Here is a 19,694-nt window from a genome sequence, read left to right as displayed (position 1 = left end):
TTTGTTGCACGTGGCACTATCTCTTGGTGGTGTTTGAGATACTCTCACTATTCCTGTATTTTATTCTGCTTTTTTAAACCAGATGCTTCAAGGCAGAAAGTACATTTACAGTTTGTCAGAAAAAAGTTGAATGTTCAAAGGTGGTTGTTTAAAGCTTTGTCATGGTGAACCTGGAATCATTTTCAACTTTATAGACTGATAACCATCTAATACCAGCAATAAAAGACAAATACATCTGTTCACCATCACACACTTTAGACTATTTGTGTGATGTCATAAAGTAAACATGGTGATGGTGATCTGGTCCTGGAATTCTTCACTGAATTGGAAAATCACCTCTTGTGAAGCTGTTGTCATTTATGAGACAGCAGTTCAACATGTGTGTCAGCATCTGTAAACATTCACAGCTGCAACAACAATAAATGCACCTACCTCTGCACCCGCTGGTCCTGCTGGTCCCTGTAGACCTTTCGGGCCCCCAAGTCCTCTCTCTCCTGCGGGCCCTGGAGGACCAAGTTTCCCACAAGACCCTAGGTCCCCCTGTCAAACACAACAGCATTGGCGGCAGAAAATCAGACAGATATTAACTGCAGGTCCTTCAGTCAGAGCACACTGCTGGCTCTCTCCAAACTTGAAGCTGCAGCAGGGTTCCCACAGCTTAAGCCAAGTTAAATTTAAGACTTTTTAAGACTTTTTTAAAGCCACTTGAAATGAAATTTAAGACCGACTTCATGATAAACGCAAATGCAGAAAAAAGAAAAAAAAACACCACATCAATTACATAGGGTTAGGGACAATTTTACCCACTTTCCTATGTGATCCAAGGTAAAGTGACTGCTACATGAACATTGGATTGTGTCTCTTTCCAGCTGTCCTTTCAAAATAAATGCATAAAAAGTCTGAAAAAATAAAAAACACTGATTTGGGAGCTGGTGGCGGTGAGAAATTTAGCGTTGACGGCCGCCACTAACTTCTCTATGTCGGAATGTTACCAATTATTTTGAGATTTGAGACTAATTACAACCATAAAATCCCACTTACCATGTGTTAACGTTTTTAAGACCTTTGAAAAATTAATTTAAGACATTTTAATGCCAATTAAGGCCTTGTCTTTAGATTACTGAATTCAATGCCTTTTAAGACTTTTTAAGGATCCGTAAGAACCCTGTGCAGAATGTTCCACTACATCCAACACAGTCAGTACCACTTCATCCTGTATGAAACTAATGAATCTTAACTGAAAACAATCACTAACCTGATCTCCTTTCCGTCCAGGTGGGCCCTCGATTCCTGTTTGGCCTGGGAGACCCTGATGTGTCAGAAATCAAAACAATCATCAGCTGACAGCTCAAAACTCTCTGTGGTAGAAGAGCTCAATGTAGACAGACGGTATATTTGATCCATCTGACAGCATGAAGGTGATCAGGACTTTACCATCACCATATTAACTCCCTTTTTCTCTGTTGTCAGTCCCAACACAGACAGAATACAAATTTGTATTTGTATTTCAATACAACAGACATATAGATGTGGCTTCTCCGCAAAAGCTGCTTGTCAAATCCAGACTGGATTTACAGTAGGATGTTACTAAACACACGCATGGCTCATGTTTGAGAAGCTGCTGATGGCAGGGCACATGTCAGCCCATGATCATATGACAGCTGTTCCAAACTTTGGTCTATAAATATACGTACGTACTCGATCAAGATATGATACATACAAGACATTTAACAGATAAATACGCCAGATGATATTAGGCTAGATGTAGATTACAGGCTAATGAATGACCTTCAGCAGACTCGGCGTGCTCAACTCCACGTATAAGTAAAGTAAACCGGGTACCAGTCCAAAAAATCAACAGAGTGCAGTGCTGAGGACGGCTGACTGTCTAACGCGTCCGTTTTTCTTGCTGCTGTGCAGTTTCATGAATTAAAAAGTGTTAATCTTATAGTGAGTGCTGTCAAAAACTTTTTTGTACTCTAATGAATGACCTTTTCATTTAGAAATGTTTTTAGTCACACAATGTGTGTGTAAAAAGACGACAGAAAACACTGTTCTTCATTATAAAACTTAACCAACCTGTGGTCCATCTTGTCCTGTGTGACCTGCATCACCAGGTACGCCAGGTAAGCCCTAGAGATTGTAGTTGATCAGTTCAGCAACTCAAGATAATACAGCTTACACACAGACTTAACTTTGATCATAAAAGCTGATATTTCATGCGTCTCTATGTTCTGTAATTTACCTTGGGTCCTCTTTCCCCTGCTGCTCCTGAAAACCCATCAGGACCCTGTGAACCCTGAGGAGATCCAACAAACAAGCTGTTTTTTTTTAATGTGTTTATGAGACGGGTCAATCAGAGGTTCTCACAGATGTGTTCAATTGAAAACACAAAGAGGTGAGCCTTTTTCCAGACAGCATAAATTACATAAAATAAATCAGCAGTCGATGGTAAGTACCCACTCACTGGGATTCCTGCTGGCCCCTGTGGCCCCTGAGGTCCTGGGGGTCCTATACTTCCCCTGGGTCCTGGTTTTCCAATCGACCCATCAGCACCTGGAACACCTGGAGAGCCCTAGATATCACAAACAGCTGTTAGAACAGAGATCAGCCGTAAACTGTTGTGTGAAAACAAATCTAATCGGTTCTTTTAACTTTACAAGTGTGTTTGAAAGACATTTTGGAGTCTCACAAATTCAAGACTCACTCTGAAGCAAAAACAGACACAAAATGTGCAGCATATTAAATCACAGTGTTGTTGTTTATCAGTAACACCCAATGAGCTGTGAGTCGCAGCTGAGTCAGTCAATATGACTTCAGAGAGGAAATTGAAGGATGCATACACATGTGGTTGTTGTGTTTTTATGAATCAGTGGTGAACAAAGACTGAGAGTATCAGTTTTGATGATCGGTTTACAATCAATGACCTGCATTTTTCAACAGGTGTTGTGGAGATCTCACTGAAAGAAAATCAATTAAATCACATTTGGTGACCAACAGTGTCATGTCATCTGTTCCACGAGTAAAATTAATGCCTGTCTGCACAGTATCACTCTGGGATACTGTTGTTATGGTCAGCAACAAAGACAGTGTCATCATGAAAATGACTGATTAGTTCATGCTGAACTTACACAGCCTCGAATGGAATCTGTTTTAGTGCAGACTACATGAGTAATAGGTTTCTTCCTCTGTGCAGACAGAAAGCACCTGTAAAACTACACACCTACACTGCTTCATAACTACACACACACCACCCTGCTGTACACACTCCCACTTCATGAGTCAAATAATGACATCAAGATTAAAACATGTGGTAAAAAGCTGCATGCATCGTCTTGAATGCAACGCAAATACAAACAAAGTCTTTGTGAAAATAGTTCAGTATAAGGTGTAACTCACGACTGGGCCGTGTATCCCTTTAGGTCCTTCATCTCCAGGTCGACCCTGTGAGAAACAACACGAATTTCACTTAATCCACTGGTTGAATAGGAGACAGAAAACTGTAAGACGCAGCATTTTAGTTCTGAAAGGTTCTCAGCAGATTCAACTGTATCAAATGGTCCCAAAACGGCAGATTGCCAGCTGCCTCCACATCCCTAAACTTTCACCTTCTCCCTTTGCATCACTCTACTGTCAAATAATGTTGTTCAAAAGAGCAATTTGGAACATAGTACATGTTACTGTTAACTTTTAAATGAATTGCATCACTCTCTATCTCTATGGATAGATTTTCATCTGTAAATCTGTGATCTTTTCTGGTGATCCAAAAACATGATCACTGGTCTTTTGTCTAAGCTTCAATTAAAACAGAAAACGAAAAATTGCACGCTCATGTTAACATGCAAATTACTTTTTAAAAATGAATTCCCTCAGAGACAGTGGCTCTGTTCAAACATTTCAATAGACATCTCCACATGTGTCAAATGACTATTTGTAATCAGGTCTAATTTCCCTACATTAGGCTACATTTAAACAAACACATATGAGTTGTTTTTAACATGGGGTGGGGGTGGAACCAATCATTACATTGCTCAAAGTTCTACAGTGAATTAAGGTTTTATTCATCAGATATTTCAGTCCATAATCAAACGATGAATTTAAATAATTTAAAAGCATCACAGTTTAAGTTCATCAATAAAATGTGGTGGGAGGAAAGCATCTACAGTACTTCTCATTGATTAACAGACTCTCCAATTAAAGATTTTTCTCACCTGACGTCCCTGGAGTCCCTTCTCTCCAGGAGGACCTAGCAGACCCTAAAAAAAAACAAAAACAGGCAAGGCAAGTTAGAACACGTTAATCCCACCTACGACTCACACTTCTGTCTGAGCACACAAAGGGGAAATAAAATAGGTTTCAGTTTATGTAAAACTGATATATATATATATATATATATATATATATATATATATATATATATATATATACTGTATATATATATATATACTGTATATATATATATTTTTTTTCTCAATTGCCTGTTGAACTCAACCTGCCAAAAGGTTTGTTGGTCAAGGAACACTATGAAGGGGATGACAGGGAAAATAACAATAAAAAAACAATATTCGAGAGTGCCACATGATAATCTCTCTCTGAACCCGAACAGAAATGAGCTGTCAACCTGTGTGTATGTGTGTGTGTGTTGGACTTGACAGTACAGTAGGTGATAAACACCACATACATCCTAGATGTCCGATAATAATCTGATTTAAAACACCTGCCTGTAAGCCTGCCCCCGGAGGTTGCTATGGTGATTTTATCTGCTGGGTTAGATCAAGCTGAAATGTCCCTCTCAAACTCAGGCTTGCAACTTAAACATCCCCGTGCGTGTGCGTGTGTGTGTTTCTCAGAGACTCCATATAACTATATGTGACTCAGGGTCAGAACTATCAGTGCAATAGTTGATAAACTGCAGAGATATCAGAGAAGCTCCTAATTCATCAATTGGCCTCAGCTGTGGCTCTGGCCTGAAGCTCAGAGTTTGCCATGGCAACAGTTTAGGGAAGTAACTTCATGTTCAAGGTATTAGACATGTCCCTCCTGCTGTTTGCCTAGACTGTAAAGTCACTAGTCTGGTCTGCTGCACCGCCCCGAGCAGGTCTGTTCCAAGTTTCATTTAGTCAGAGGTCGAATTTCCACCAACACTCAGGTACACGCGGACAGTACGGATGTCCTCACTCACATCATCTGATCATGTCAGCCGATGGAGAGTCAGGGACATGATGGCTTTCTGTCATGAGGCATGTCTCAGTGTTAGACTTATAATATAAAATGATAATCAGCAACATTTACACTTCATGCTGCAGCAGTGCATCATCCTGTAGGCCTACACATCACCGCTTTGCTGGTGGGACCTCCCAGTGGAGCATAACAAGTCTAAAAAAGAAAATGGTCAACAATGGCTCTGTTCTTTCTTGCTGTTTTTTGTAACTTAAAATCTATGCCCTGAGGCACTGACCTCTATAGTTGTCAGTGCCTCACAGCTGAGGCCTGTGGCACTAATAAAAACATAAACTGTGGCAGAATGTATGATTGCAGTGCTTCTGTCATTCACTGTGATCAAGTTTTACGGGTTGGATGGGTTAAATCAACATTATTTTATGCAGTTCAGATGCACGTTTATACAACATACCATTTATTTTATTTTTTTTATGTAAACTCTATAAAACATGGAGATTAAGATTAGGTGTCCTGTGGAGGCCTGATTGCTCCAGCTGAGTGGTAATGTCAGATAGGCATGGGATTGGGAAGTCAGATGCAGTGTGAAACTTTCTGAGACTCCATTTGTAAATTCATTCAGTTCCTTATTCCAGTCGATATATTTTTCTCTAGGGCCAAATTTTTGAATTGTGCTGAATATAAAATGTCCAGATAAGTAGAAGTCTAGTGCCTTATCTGCACTGAGAGATGTTATTACTGGTTGCTCAGTGAGCTATGTGCAGTGAATACTGGATAAACATTCTGCGAGTTAAATAAAATAAAATAAATCTGCCTTTGTTAATTGTTGTTTGAACTGTTTGATCATCTTCCATCATCACTGTATCTACTGCAGTACAATCTTCTTTCTGCTGCTATGACCACAATGAAAGTTAGAAAACCGTTCAGGTTCAGGAGCAGCAAGACCTGTGAACAACAGTAGCTAAACAGGACAGTGAAGACAGCAGGAACAGTGGTACCTCTCTGCCCTTCTTGATAAGGATCTATCAGCAGCACTGCAATTACCAGCCACCTCCATCATTTAGGACCCTCACCACCCTTCTCACGCCATGTTCTCCCTCTTGTCTCAGAAAAGGTTCAGAAGCATCTGCTGCCGATCCAGCAGGATGCTCAACAGCCTACAATAAGCAATCAGCCGGAGGGTTAGTCATCATTCAATTATTTGCACTGAAAGGAGCTGGTGAGAAACATGTATTTTTCCATTTCATTTTGTTTGTGAAAATACCCTTTGAAATGAAAATAAATTTGAATCTGAACCTTAATAAAAAATAGTCTAAAAAAACTGTAAGCCAGAACAGTTCCTGTATGTCAAATGTCAAAGACAGTGAGGACTGTATTGTCACATGGTTTTTTTTCTTTTCTTTTGACATTTCATTTTATTCCCTCTGAGGATGAAGAACAGACATGATTTTAAGAAACTGTTGGCATGTAACCTGACTCAGACAGCCCGTGCCCTGCTTTTGTTGACAGGATTATTTTCTACAGTTTAGCTTTCAGTGCCTTCACTGAAGTGAATGAAAGCATCCAGTTTACCACGGTATTCCATGTTCAAGCCTGCAGCTGACCAATCCACCTCCTTGGTGCTGTATGACTTCACTCCATGTCAGACTGATGGATTTCAGTACAGCAGTGGGCGACCATGTGAGTGGGCAGAGTGTGCACTGTGCAGCCAATGACACCACAAGGAGGAAGTAGTGAACTTCAGACAACAGCACCACTTCCACTGCTCAAACTAACCCTTTCCATGCAAGAGGGACTTTCCTATTCCCAAATCCAACCAACCAAAAGACAGGACTGATTTATAGGGGGCACACACTTTGAACAGTTTCAGGAAGAAAGTTTGACCTTGCAGCTTTTCTCACCACTTAGAAAAGAAACTAGCTTAGACAATTTGTCTAATAGTAGAAACAACAACAAGAGAAAGCTTCATCTATCTGTGGGGACAGTGCATGCTGGCACTGAGGTTCATGTGTGCGTACACTAGCGGTGTCCTCCACTAAGGATTTTCTAATATGATTTGTCAGATTTTGCCTTTAGTCAACTAATCATTGAAACATGTTGTTTTTCCCTCATTGATTCATGATCTCATCCATCCTTTCCCTGATCTCATTCATTAAGCTTGCGTGCACGACATCACCGTCTCTCTTTTGGGGATGGTGTAGCGATGATGAGTATGAGTATGTGCTGTGAATTAACAAGTGTGACCGGAGAATGAAAACATGAAGTCCCATCATTGTGTGACCATGATATGTGCATCAGTGCTTGTAGACGGTTCAGAGGTCGAGTGTCACAGCACCATGGACAGCGCTGTTAGACGGGTGCGTCGGTGCTCGACCACTCACGGTGATGTTTCTATCAAAACAGTCTCGCCTATATTATAATAAAACAAAGAAATTCTCTGTAAAATCAGATGTTCAGCAGCAGGGAGCAGCCCTACAGTGTATAACCACATCACACAAGGTTGATAGTTGAATCAGACCTCCTGAATAGTCGACTATTCGAGGTCAACCATAGCGTACACCTGCTCATCCATGCAATAATCCAATCAGCCGGCTGTAATGAGCAGTGTTATTATTGTTGGTGCCGGTTGAGCTGTTTCTGAAACTTCCGATCTCCTGAATTTTCATACAGTCTGAGTTCTACTCCTACGTATGCAGTCAAAAACTAAAACATATCCAGTGAGCAACTGAAACACTCGTATACCCCTTTAGACCGTGTAGACCTGTAGTAAAGACATAAGGCAGAACAGTGTCAAACACACACTGCACAGTGGAGCTGGGCTGCAACATGTGGAGAAAAAAATCATTATCATTGGGGATTTCTCCTGGCGCTCTCCTCACACTGAACAGGACAACAGAGAAACACAGTTATTTATCCTCCATCGGCTGAACGTGACACATCACTCTGCCATTAGATTTGCCAGCGGTGCCCCCAAGAAAATCAATCACTGTGTCCTGTTCGCTTTCATAAACTGGCAGTCCCAGTAGACCAGCTGCACACTTCACTGGTTTATAGAGCAAACCCTCCTTGGCATGACCCCATCATCAGTGCTGTCTTAATCAAATCCTCCCTAACAATACTCAGTCCCTCTCTCATATACTCCTAACAGCTCCCAGGGGTCTGTGGATAGGAAATGAAAAACAAAAATAGACTGTTCACACTTACTGGAGGTCCTGGCTTCCCAACAGGTCCAGGTAAACCTCGTAAACCTGGCTCACCCTGAAGGACAAGAAAAGAAGAGATTTTTAGTTAGATTCATCTTGTCACAGTTAATTTTAACAACTCTGAATAAAACTTGATATAAAATATCGGCACTTTGTTAGAAATGTCAGCAAAAATCAGTTTCACTCTCCTGGCTGGATGGTTGCCACACATGCCTTTATGAGCTCTTTAACATCTTTGACGATTAAGATTATCACATATAACGCAGTCAGCACAGGCTGCCTTTATAAAGCTTTGAGATCAGAGACAGGTGAGACAAAGATGATCATACCCTTTCTCCGATGACACCTGGAGGCCCACGCATTCCCACACTCCCTTGGATGCCCTGATTGGACAAGAAGCAACAGATGGAAGAAGTGAATGATCAGTTCATCTCACAAATCAAGCAGCTAGTCCAGCACCACAAGACAAAAACAACCCTAACCCTGCTACCAGTTTGTTCTACATCTTGATCATTCTGTCAAGGTTCTATATCAGTGCTTATAATAATTCATTTTATTTATAACGTGCTTTCACAAGTGCTCAAAGACGCTTACATAATAGAACAATGTACAATATCAAAAAGAAATAGAATGAAATGAAACAGATACAATTTGGAAGTTAGACACATTTAATTACACATTAAAAGCCAGTTAAAAAAGGTGGGTTTAGAGGGGATTTGAAGGTGTGGAGTCTGTACAGTCTCTGATGTGTTTGGGGAGTGAATTCCACTGTGTGGCAGATATGTTAAGACTTAATTTACAACAGTGCCCTTCATTGATCATGTACTGTATATTCTGTGTACAGTGTGCATGTGCTATGAAAAGGTGGTGCAGGTGCATTCCTTGTATCTGCCCGGCTGAAAAATCACTTACATACATGCCTATTGGGCCCTGCGGTCCCTCCATGCCTGGCTTCCCTGTGAAACCCTGAGAAAACACACGCACATTTATGCAACACAAAATTATGAAAAACAAACACACACACAGATATCTGTGCGCCTGCGGGCTTACCCTCTCCCCGGGGGGTCCTGGTAAGCCTGGAGGTCCAGTCTTCCCTGGTGGCCCCTTTCAGATGAAAACACTCTGTTACCAAAGTCCCATTCAGGAAAACCTCATTCAGCCAGGCTGTATTCTCCCTCAAAGCGTCACACCAGTGGAACTCCACAATCGATCAGAGAATCACCGTCATTTCACTCATTTAAAGTTAATGTAAAGAACTAGCTTGTTGACAACCAAAAATGTGAGCACTAACTATGTTGTGCATTGAGTATTTGTCATGTATTTTCCTACAGTATATGTAGTTTAGGCATTGAGTATCCTGTCATGTATTTTCCCATATGTAGTAACCAGATAGTTACTACATATGTAGTATAGGCATTGAGTATTCTGTCATGTATTTTCCTATATGGACCACAGGCATTGAGTATTCTGTCATGTATTTACCTATGTGTGGTGACAAGATAGTTACTTATAGCAGATATCAGTGGAATGTTTTTGTTAATATAAGTCCTAAATAGTCCTATTTTCCGTCAGCAATCACTTACATGAAGTATTTCAGCCTAAACACGAGTCTCTCCGTCACTCTGCTCTGCTGTAACCCGAGGAGAAAATTTTCCTTGTGGGATACAAGTGTTATCCAATGAGGGGAGAGAACGGCATGAAGGGCTGTGTGTGCAGCCAAGGGATGCGCGTGAATGTGGTTACGTAGCACGAGGACCAATTGATGCCTGACAAGGGCGGGGGCTGCTAACTCATGGTGCGTTCAAGGAAACTCGTACTTTGTGTTTTTCCTTCCTGTGAAGTCATACCAGTTCGATCTGGTACGAGTTCACGGGTCGGAAGTTACGAGTGGCCGTTATAGGGAACTTTCACAGACAACAGGACGGTAAAAACACGAGCTACGGGTTACCTGGAACGCTACCAAGTCGTAGTTGTGACTTGAAGCTGTAACTTACGGTTTCAAAAGCCTGCCTTGAACACAGCATTAGCCGAAACGGCCGTGCCGCTGTTATCTGCTTTATGAGGGGCCGTACAAGCCATAATTCATTCTTTCACTCACACATACATACATTCTCTTTACACATACATATATTTTCACTCACACATACATACATTCTCCTTACACATACATACATTTTCACTCACACATACATACATTCTCCTTACACATACATACATTTTCACTCACACATTCATACATTCTCCTTACACATACATATATTTTCACTCTCATACACATACATACATTCTCCTTACACATACATACATTTTCACTCACACATTCATACATTCTCCTTACACATACATATATTTTCACTCTCATACACATACATACATTCTCCTTACACATACATACATTTTCACTCACACATACATACATTCTCCTTACACATTCATACATTCTCCTTACACATGCATATATTTTCACTCTCACACACATACATTCTCCTTTCACATACATATATTTTCACTCTCACACACATACATTCTCCTTACACATACATATATTTTCACTCTCATATTTATACATTTTCATACTAGAAGTATGTATGTATGTGAGAGTGAGAATATATGTATGTGAAAGGAGAATGTATGTATGTGTGAGTGAGAATATTTGTATGTGAAAGGAGAATGTATGTATGTGTGAGTGAAAGTATAGTGGAAACGGAAGGCAGCATTTATCGTCTACATACTCCGGTACAGTAGGTGGCGGTATACACCTAATAAGTAATGGTTGCAACCCGAAGGAAGAGGGAGAAGAAGGTAATTTATCCCTCTGTGATAGGCTCTGTGCAGAGCGATAGATATAACAAGTTTAATCATAAAATCGGCTCTAAAGGCGCCGCTGTTTCACTATTTAACTCATTTTCAGCTGGCGTCACCTGTACTTTGAAAGTCCAGAGCTGGATCAACGGAGCGTTTGTACGGAGGGAGAGATCAGCTGATCCGCTGCTGTTGACTTTCTTTTGAGTGTATGGTGAAGCTAGGTTAAGACAGCGGCTGAAGATTTATTCAATAAACTAGAGCAATAACAACTGTCATTTTAAATTGTGTTACATAGGCTATTGTTTTCAAATAGCCTATTTCACTGATCGCAAGAAGTAGTGGCCAGACTGGATGTGCGTATGGAAACAGTGGATTTTTTAGGTGCTGTGGCTACAAGCATTGTCTCTGTACAAAGACAACAAGACCTTTCCCAGATAGCAAAATGACATTGAATCAACGTTGAATTATGGTCAGAGGTTGATTGTTGGTTATGGTTGAAAAATCAATGCTAGATCAACGTTCTAAAAATGTAATGTTGAAAATATGACATTGAATCAACATTGAAGGATGGTTGAAATTGTAAATTGAAATGCCAACATTGTTAGTAAACTCTAAATTACCTTCTTCTCCCTCTTCCTTCGGGTTGCAACCATTACTTATTAGGTGTATACCGCCACCTACTGTACCGGAGTATGTAGACGATAAATGCTGCCTTCCGTTTCCACTATACTCCTTCCGTTTCCACTATACTTTCACTCACACATACATACATTCTCCTTTCACATACATATATTCTCACTCTCACATACATACATACTTTTAGTATGAAAATGTATAAATATGAGAGTGAAAATATATGTATGTGTGAGTGAAAATATATGTATGTGTATGTGTAAGGAGAATGTATGTATGTGTGAGTGAAAATACATGTATGTGTAAGGAGAATGTATGTATGTGAGAGTGAAAATATATCTATGTGAAAGGAGAATGTATGTGTATGAGAGTGAAAATATATGTATGTGAAAGGAGAATGTATGAATGTGTAAGGAGAATGTATGTATGTGTGAGTGAAAATGTATGTATGTGTAAGGAGAATGTATGTATGTGTAAGGAGAATGTATGTATGTGTAAGGAGAATGTATGTATGTGTAAGGAGAATGTATGTATGTGTGAGTGAAAGAATGAATTATGGCTTGTACGGCCCCTCATAGTTACTGCATATGTAGTATAGGCATTGAGTATTCTGTCATGTATCTTCCTATATGTAGTAACCAGATAGTTATTACTGTACATAGTAACCAGATAGTTATAGTGATTTGTTTAATGAATCCCATTCCTTAATACTATGTATTACTGATGCCCTATGATGTGAGCACTAAGAACTGATTATATTATGAGCACTAACTACCTTGTGCCATCGCAAATGTGTGTTATGGCCTTACAAATGTATATTTATTAATGTGTACCGAATGTGTCTTTGGTATTTTACCTCATTGTTGCTCTTTTTTAAGGTTGCCCTTTATTATCAGGCAGAGGGACTGGCGATGAAAACTAGCTTTTTTAGCTAACTCGGGTGCATTTACATTTGTTTTTTTACAATGTTTTATTAATGTACATTGTCCCATGACAAATAAATTAAACTGAAACTGAAACTTAAGACGCAATTCATTAATCTATTTGCAGGACTGCACAAACATGTATATACAGTATGGTATAAATTATTCATGACTTTAAGCCTTAATAAAATTGTGATTGATTATTTAAAAAAAAATAAAAATCACTCTCCATACTGTTGTCATGAAGGAGGAAATAAGGTGCAGTTTTTGGCACTTGTGTGTTGGCTTCCTTTTTCCAGCTCTTTCCAGGTTCTCTCATTTACTTCACATGACACAGATTTACAGCTGCTAGAACCCAGCTACTATCTCTTGTGCTATATGCTTAATGGATCCGTTCATCTCCAAATTTGCTGCCTGGCTGCCTCAACTCTGAAGAAGTCAGTTTCAAATCCTCTGTCCTTCAGATGACAAAGCCACAGAGTGACAATTTGGCATACCGGAGAACCTGGTGGACCATCTGCTCCTCTCTCCCCAGCGATCCCTTGAAAACCCTGAAAAAATACAGTAATAAAAATTGTGAGGAAAAAGAAGTGAAATGGGAAAAGAGGAATGAAAGAAAACATGGGAGTCGCAAAGCTGTTATTATATACAGTATAGAAGTGCAAATGTGAAACAAATTGCCATGCGTTGCACTAAACAGTTACATATTTGGTTTTTAAATGAGTTGATTCAGTATTTCACTAATCAGTTACTTAATCTACCATTTAATTGCGTCTTGGTCATTCATTTGATGGAATTCATGAAGCTGCTGCCTAAATGTCATTATGTATTGGTAATGAAGAATTTAATTTAATACTCTTTAACAGGCTACATTTGTCTTTGTTAACTGAAGCAATTAATAGTGAGGAGACTGTAAATTTGTCAATATAGAGCTTGTTCGTCAGCAGCAGAACATCTGGAGCAGTAAATCCACTTTTCTCAGGAGATTAGAAGTTTTAACACAAATTACACAATGTAAACATGGGCAATATGAAGGTATCCACATCATTTTGGCGAACCAGTTTGTCTATACCACATATTTTATAGTATATGTAAGCATGTGTGTGATACGAACTCAGATGTACTTGCACTATGATCAGCCCCAGCCTCTGAAATGTTTACTTAACACACCTGATATGTTTCACTGGCTGGTAGTACTTTATTTTGTGTCCTGTAAAAATCTGTCTTTGGCAACATTTCTTGTGTTCGCTTGCTCACAAATCTGTAAAATCCTCCATAATTTGAACCTGGGACGTCTTGTAAAACTGTAATAATGTGTTTGTGTTCATCCGAACCCTGCAGCATGTGGCAAAGAGCCAAACAGAGCCGAGGTGCAGGGATGATGTCACAAACTGAGCACTGAGGTCGTCCTGTAGGTAACACTCTTACCGTCAGTCCATTACTGCCTGCACTGCCAGCTGCACCCTGGGGACCCTGAAACGGAGACAGAGAAAATATCAGAAACGTCATTTTTCCCAGCAGCAGAGGATATTTATGGAATTAATGTTTAATCAATATTGAATCTCTTTACCATTTTCATTAGAACGTTTAGCATTGTTAGCGCATATTTTCTCACAAAGTAAGATTTCAGACTGAATAAACAAACATGGTAAATCTGATGACAAAGATGGGGAAATATGAGGTGTATATGACACCTTTGATCCAATACAACATATCTCAGCCATGTGAAGCACAGTCTTTCAATATTGGATACAGTTCATTGATGGATAAATGAGACAGAGATACACCATGAACTCTTACTATAGATTTACAACAGCTCACCACAGCCCTGTACATAGACTGCCTCCTGCTGTCCAAACCAACAATTACTACAGAAGAGTCAACTCAACTCAACTCTGGAGCCAGTTTTGACATTTTTGGGGCATTTCCATCTTAGCAGCGTTTCAGTATGTCACTCCTCTAAACCGTCACTCAACAGTCATCTAATCTTGTATTCAGAGAAGACTTTCTTTACAGAGGTGTGTGACTACAATATATGCAGTGTAACGTCTCTTCTTTCTGTAAGCATCACTCTGCAAAGCTGGGAATCAGGCCAAGAGATGAAGAGTGTGGAATAGGTTTACACATGTTGGTAGGAATTAATTCTTTGAATCAACAGTGGTGCAAGTGTGTGGCAGAGACATACAATCAGCATTTACAGGTGATAGGATTGAAATATGATAGAGAATGGGAACCTGTGTACCAGGCTTTCCTTCTGCTCCCTCTGGTCCAGGTGGCCCCGGCAAACCCTGAGGAATCATCCAAAAACACACACAGAGACACAACACACACACATGCAGACAGTTCATCCTCCATCCTTCATGCAAACTTCTTTTTTGTTTAGTACTCTCAAAATGTGACACTCAAAGGGAGCAAATAAGAATGACACATGACTTCTCTGCTGCTCAGTACAGGTGTGTCAACTGAAATAACATAGATTTTTTACAACATACATTTCTAATTTAACTATAGTTTTTGTGTCTCATATTTAACCCATATTCAGATTTTGTAGGACCTGGATTTTAAACAAATGACCACATCAGAGTCCAGTGTTGACTACACTATGTATCATGTCTGACAGTAGAAAGGTTTACCAGTGGGCCTGGTTGGCCAGTATGGCCCCTCTGTCCAGTCCGACCCTGAAGAAAAGAAAAGGCAGAAGGCAGAATGAGTATAAACTAAATAAATTAAAACTACGTGGATACTGTACTACCTCTAATATGGCATAGAAATGTCTGTGTGGTATTGAGATGAAGCCCATAAATAAACTGAAATCAGTCTAATACCTTGTTCCCTCTGGGTCCTGGTTTGCCGTTACGTCCATCTGGTCCCCTGTTCCCCTTTAAGGAGGTTCAGATGTTAGTGTGTGTTGCTGAGCAGCAGTATCCAGTATTAAGTGTTTGTCATCATCTTTAAAGAAGCATTTTGCCAAGACACTTAAATTAAAAACTACGAGACAGAAATATCAGATGATTCATTCATGACAAATTTTGATGTTACTTAATTTAGACCAGTGGAGCTTCATACCCACATGGTCACAAAATGCTGGATTGTAAAACTTTTTTCCTCATTGTTAAAACAAACATATTGGCATTTTAAAGTGGTTAGTCATCATGGTTAGCAGCTCTCAGCCTGAGAGAACAGCTGTATAATTGTCTTTTGTGACTCTGGAGGAGCTTTGTCAAGTTTTGAAAAATAACCTTGATGATGTCCCTGAAGGATGCTATCAATGGGATTTGTATCTTGCTAGATTAAAGTGCAGTGTGTTCAGAGACAGTCATCCTACATGCATATTGATGTGAGTGTCTGGAATTCCTAAAGGTTGAAAGCACTCTTAGGTATTGGTTATTAACAACCATCTGCTAAAACAGTTGGAGTCACCAGTGAAAAGGTAAATTGTGGATTACTGAGTGGGTCTTGAAACCATTTAAACAATCATGTTTTACCTTGTGTGTCAAATAAACGGCATAGAGTTGGTGTTTCTTTAATAACGGGTTAAATATTTAACAGAAGGCAGCGAATGCCTCCAGCTCTGACAGATGATTCTTTCACAGTATTCATTTAATTTGCATGCCGCAAAAAGAAGACATTTTTCATTCAAAACATTAAATATTCCTGCAGAATGTAGAAACTGGAGTGTGATAAATTTGTGTCGTTGCACTTGGATTGTTAAATACACATGTTAGGCCACTGGATGCTCTAACGTTACACTGTTAAATCTGGTGTTAAATCTGGAACAACATATGAAGTCATCTGACATTTCATGGTGTTCAGAGGCACAAATCATCACTGACCTTCAACCCACGGCTGCCCTGTTTCCCCTGGGGGCCTGTTTCTCCACTTGTGCCCTGAATGAAGAAATATAAAATCAGTCAAGCTTATCTTGTTTTTTCACCTTCACCACACACCCTCTTTCACCTCTCTCTGTCAAGCTTAAAAGACCATGAAACAGACTTCTGCAATCACAGTGGGTTAAATCTATGGTAATGTTTCATTTGTTGCCAGCGTAAATCTGAAACAAGTTGTGTGTTATCTGAAAACAAGGAGGAGATCCATAAATTTTTTTTAAAAATACTTCCAGTTACACACAGTGCTGTAAAGTGTACCTCAGTGCCTGTGGGGCCAGGCTGGCCCTTGTTCCCGGGGAAACCTGGGAAGCCGATGGGGCCCCTCTCTCCCTGAGGACCTTTAATGCCCGCTGCCCCCTTAATACCCTAAGAGAAAAACAGAGACGTTGTTGGGAGCAGAAACTACTCACCAGCTCCTTATTATAGGTTTATACTCAACGTACAATTGTACAAAACATGAGTGGTGTCAATTTGCATCTAACTTTCAAAAGAAGTGAAACATAGAATAATTTCTCTCAAAATGTTGAGCAGTTTCCTTTCAAGTAGCTCTATAACATTCTCTTCAAGCTGAAAATGTTGTTTCCTACTTTGTTGCCTTTAGGTCCTGGATCCCCCTTGTCCCCATCCGGTCCTCTGCCACCCTGTGAAGAACAAAGAGGTCATAAGTAGGTTTAGCCAATAATGTTTTGGAGTAATTATGTTTGTAATCTACACTGAGCACATACCAGTATCCCGGGGAAACCTGTAGGACCTTGTATCCCTGGAGCGCCCTGTAAATGAAACATTATGAGATACATGATTTAAAACTTGGCCGGTGAAAATGGGTAATGTCATCATTAAGGGCTAATTTAGCAAATTTATGGGCAAAATTACAATACCTAAAATATACAGTAGAAGGATAGCTAGAGGACTGAATGGCTGGTACTGTAAAGATGACATTTATTTTTAATTTCATCAAGCTGTAAACTTTAATCTGTTGGAATGAGTAACTGTGAAGAATGACAGCAGAGTGAAGATGTGATTTCAGTGTCACATGCAACTGAAACACCCACAACCAGTAGATGGCAGTGTGAGGCTGCAGCAGAGGAGAAACATGTCACTGTACAGTCAGTGTCAACAGTGAGGTGCAGCTACTGTGGTAACAAACGTTATGAGAGAAAACCCAGCACACAACTGAGACTAAACTCAACGTCTGCTTGTGACCTTACACACACACACACACACACACACACACACACACACACACACACACACACACACACACACATACACACCAATAGGGGTAAGAGGGGACCTGTCATCCCAAGCTGCCAAGAGGGGTCTTACGTGTCTGCTTATTTTGAAAAACCAAAAATGGAATATAAAATTGACTTTTAAGGTGTTTTACCATAATATTACTGAAAATGTGACTTTTAATTATTTTTAAAGAAATTGCCAAGAGGGGACTTGGATCTCTGAGCGACATTTACCTATCAAAGAGTGGACCTCCACATACTGCAGTGGAGCTGTCTGCACCCATTCATTTACCTAACGACCCATTCACCTAATGAGTCTTTGTTTACAACAATGACTTTCTCAGTTTCTTTCAAGAATGAATAATATAACTTGAGAGTTATCATTACTTATTTTAAAGTCTCTGTAATACAAATTTTATATTATATATATATATATATATATATATTTAAATAATCATGGCCACATTTGAGAGTAAATATTTTTTTATTGAATTGCATGCAATTCAGAAGTAACATGGCTGCATGCACTAATATCAAGTTCTGCAGTATAAGCAACAACATTTACTTAAAACCAGCTTTAATTAATGAATTCCTTTTTTCTTAACAAAGATAATTTGCTTGTCTGTCTTTACTCATCCATAATGAAGCTGTATCTATGAGGATGTATTTTATTTACTGTTTTACATTACAGAAAAAGGTCCACACTTGGTTTATATGGAATGACAGGGGTCCACTGTTGGTTGGTGCATAATGATACAAGTGCCCACTTAGTTAGCATGAAGTGAAATACACACTCCATCATGTATGAATAAGAAAGAGCAAAAGTGATCATCCGTAAGAGAAATTTTTCATCAAAACTTAACACAAACATTTCTAATAAAGTAGCACCAATAATGTTGTAATTATTTTTAAATGTTGAGTGTACTACTACAACACACATATCTACAGTCTATTAATTTTTCCCCTACAAGAGTTTTATATTCCTTGACTGCATTGTTGTTATAGGAAAAATATTTGAATTAAAACTCAGGGTTTTAGGTCACATTTAATGTACTTCCATCATGAATCTGTATTTATGAGGATGTATTTTATTTACTGTTTTACATTACAGAAAAAGGTCCACACTTGGTTTATATGGAATGACAGGGGTCCACTGTTGGTTGGTGCATAATGATACAAGTGCCCACTTAGTTAGCATGGAGTGAAATACACACTCCATCATGTATGAATAAGAAAGAGCAAAAGTGATCATCCGTAAGAGAAATTTTTCATCAAAACTTAACACAAACATTTCTAATAAAGTAGCACCAATAATGTTGTAATTATTTTTAAATGTAGGGTGTACTACTGCAACACACGTTTCTACAGTCTATTAATTTTTCCCCTACAAGAGTTTTATACTCCTTGACTGCATTGTTGTTATAGGAAAAATATTTGAATTAAAACTCAGGGTTTTAGGTCACATTTAATGTACTTGCATCATGAATCTGTATTTATGAGGATGTATTTTATTTACTGTTTTACATGACAGAAAAAGGTCCACACTTGGTTTATATGGAATGACAGGGGTCCACTGTTGGTTGGGGCATAATGACACAAGCTCCCACTGAGATAGCACGGAGCGACATACACACTCCAGCATGGGTGGATAAGCAGAAATGAGAGAAATTGCTAAGTTTTAAGATACATTTTTAATCTAAATTTAATACAAACATTTGTAACTATTAATACACACAACACACACGCACAAACACATGCAAACACACATATTTAAACTAAAGTAGCACCGGTCAAGTTTTCATTGTAGTTTTTTTAAAACATGGGATGTAC

At 39.3% G+C, this 19,694-nt stretch overlaps 1 protein-coding gene across 1 annotated transcript in view; it reads right to left on the bottom strand.

Moving 5' to 3' along the window:
- Positions 1 to 19,694, bottom strand: part of LOC146977625 (uncharacterized) — a 119,238-nt gene that overhangs the window by 17,597 nt on the left and 81,947 nt on the right. Inside the window, exons 24-43 of the mRNA XM_085793972.1 lie at positions 17,355 to 17,399; positions 17,217 to 17,270; positions 16,888 to 16,995; positions 16,576 to 16,629; positions 15,568 to 15,621; positions 15,376 to 15,420; positions 14,977 to 15,030; positions 14,171 to 14,215; positions 13,240 to 13,293; positions 9,432 to 9,485; positions 9,294 to 9,347; positions 8,711 to 8,764; positions 8,383 to 8,436; positions 4,212 to 4,256; positions 3,400 to 3,444; positions 2,468 to 2,575; positions 2,246 to 2,299; positions 2,080 to 2,133; positions 1,256 to 1,309; positions 433 to 540 (exon numbers count right to left, since the gene is read on the bottom strand). Coding sequence (XP_085650098.1) covers positions 433 to 540; positions 1,256 to 1,309; positions 2,080 to 2,133; positions 2,246 to 2,299; positions 2,468 to 2,575; positions 3,400 to 3,444; positions 4,212 to 4,256; positions 8,383 to 8,436; positions 8,711 to 8,764; positions 9,294 to 9,347; positions 9,432 to 9,485; positions 13,240 to 13,293; positions 14,171 to 14,215; positions 14,977 to 15,030; positions 15,376 to 15,420; positions 15,568 to 15,621; positions 16,576 to 16,629; positions 16,888 to 16,995; positions 17,217 to 17,270; positions 17,355 to 17,399 — 1,197 coding nt within the window. The remainder of the gene's footprint in view (positions 1 to 432; positions 541 to 1,255; positions 1,310 to 2,079; positions 2,134 to 2,245; positions 2,300 to 2,467; positions 2,576 to 3,399; positions 3,445 to 4,211; positions 4,257 to 8,382; positions 8,437 to 8,710; positions 8,765 to 9,293; positions 9,348 to 9,431; positions 9,486 to 13,239; positions 13,294 to 14,170; positions 14,216 to 14,976; positions 15,031 to 15,375; positions 15,421 to 15,567; positions 15,622 to 16,575; positions 16,630 to 16,887; positions 16,996 to 17,216; positions 17,271 to 17,354; positions 17,400 to 19,694) is intronic.

This window comes from Trachurus japonicus, chromosome 12 (assembly GCF_045865225.1).
Source record: "Trachurus japonicus isolate A0001 chromosome 12, Traja_1.0".
Lineage (NCBI taxonomy): Eukaryota > Metazoa > Chordata > Actinopteri > Carangiformes > Carangidae > Trachurus > Trachurus japonicus.
The sequence above is the reverse complement of the archived record's forward strand: the minus strand, read 5'-3'. Positions and strand labels throughout refer to the sequence as shown.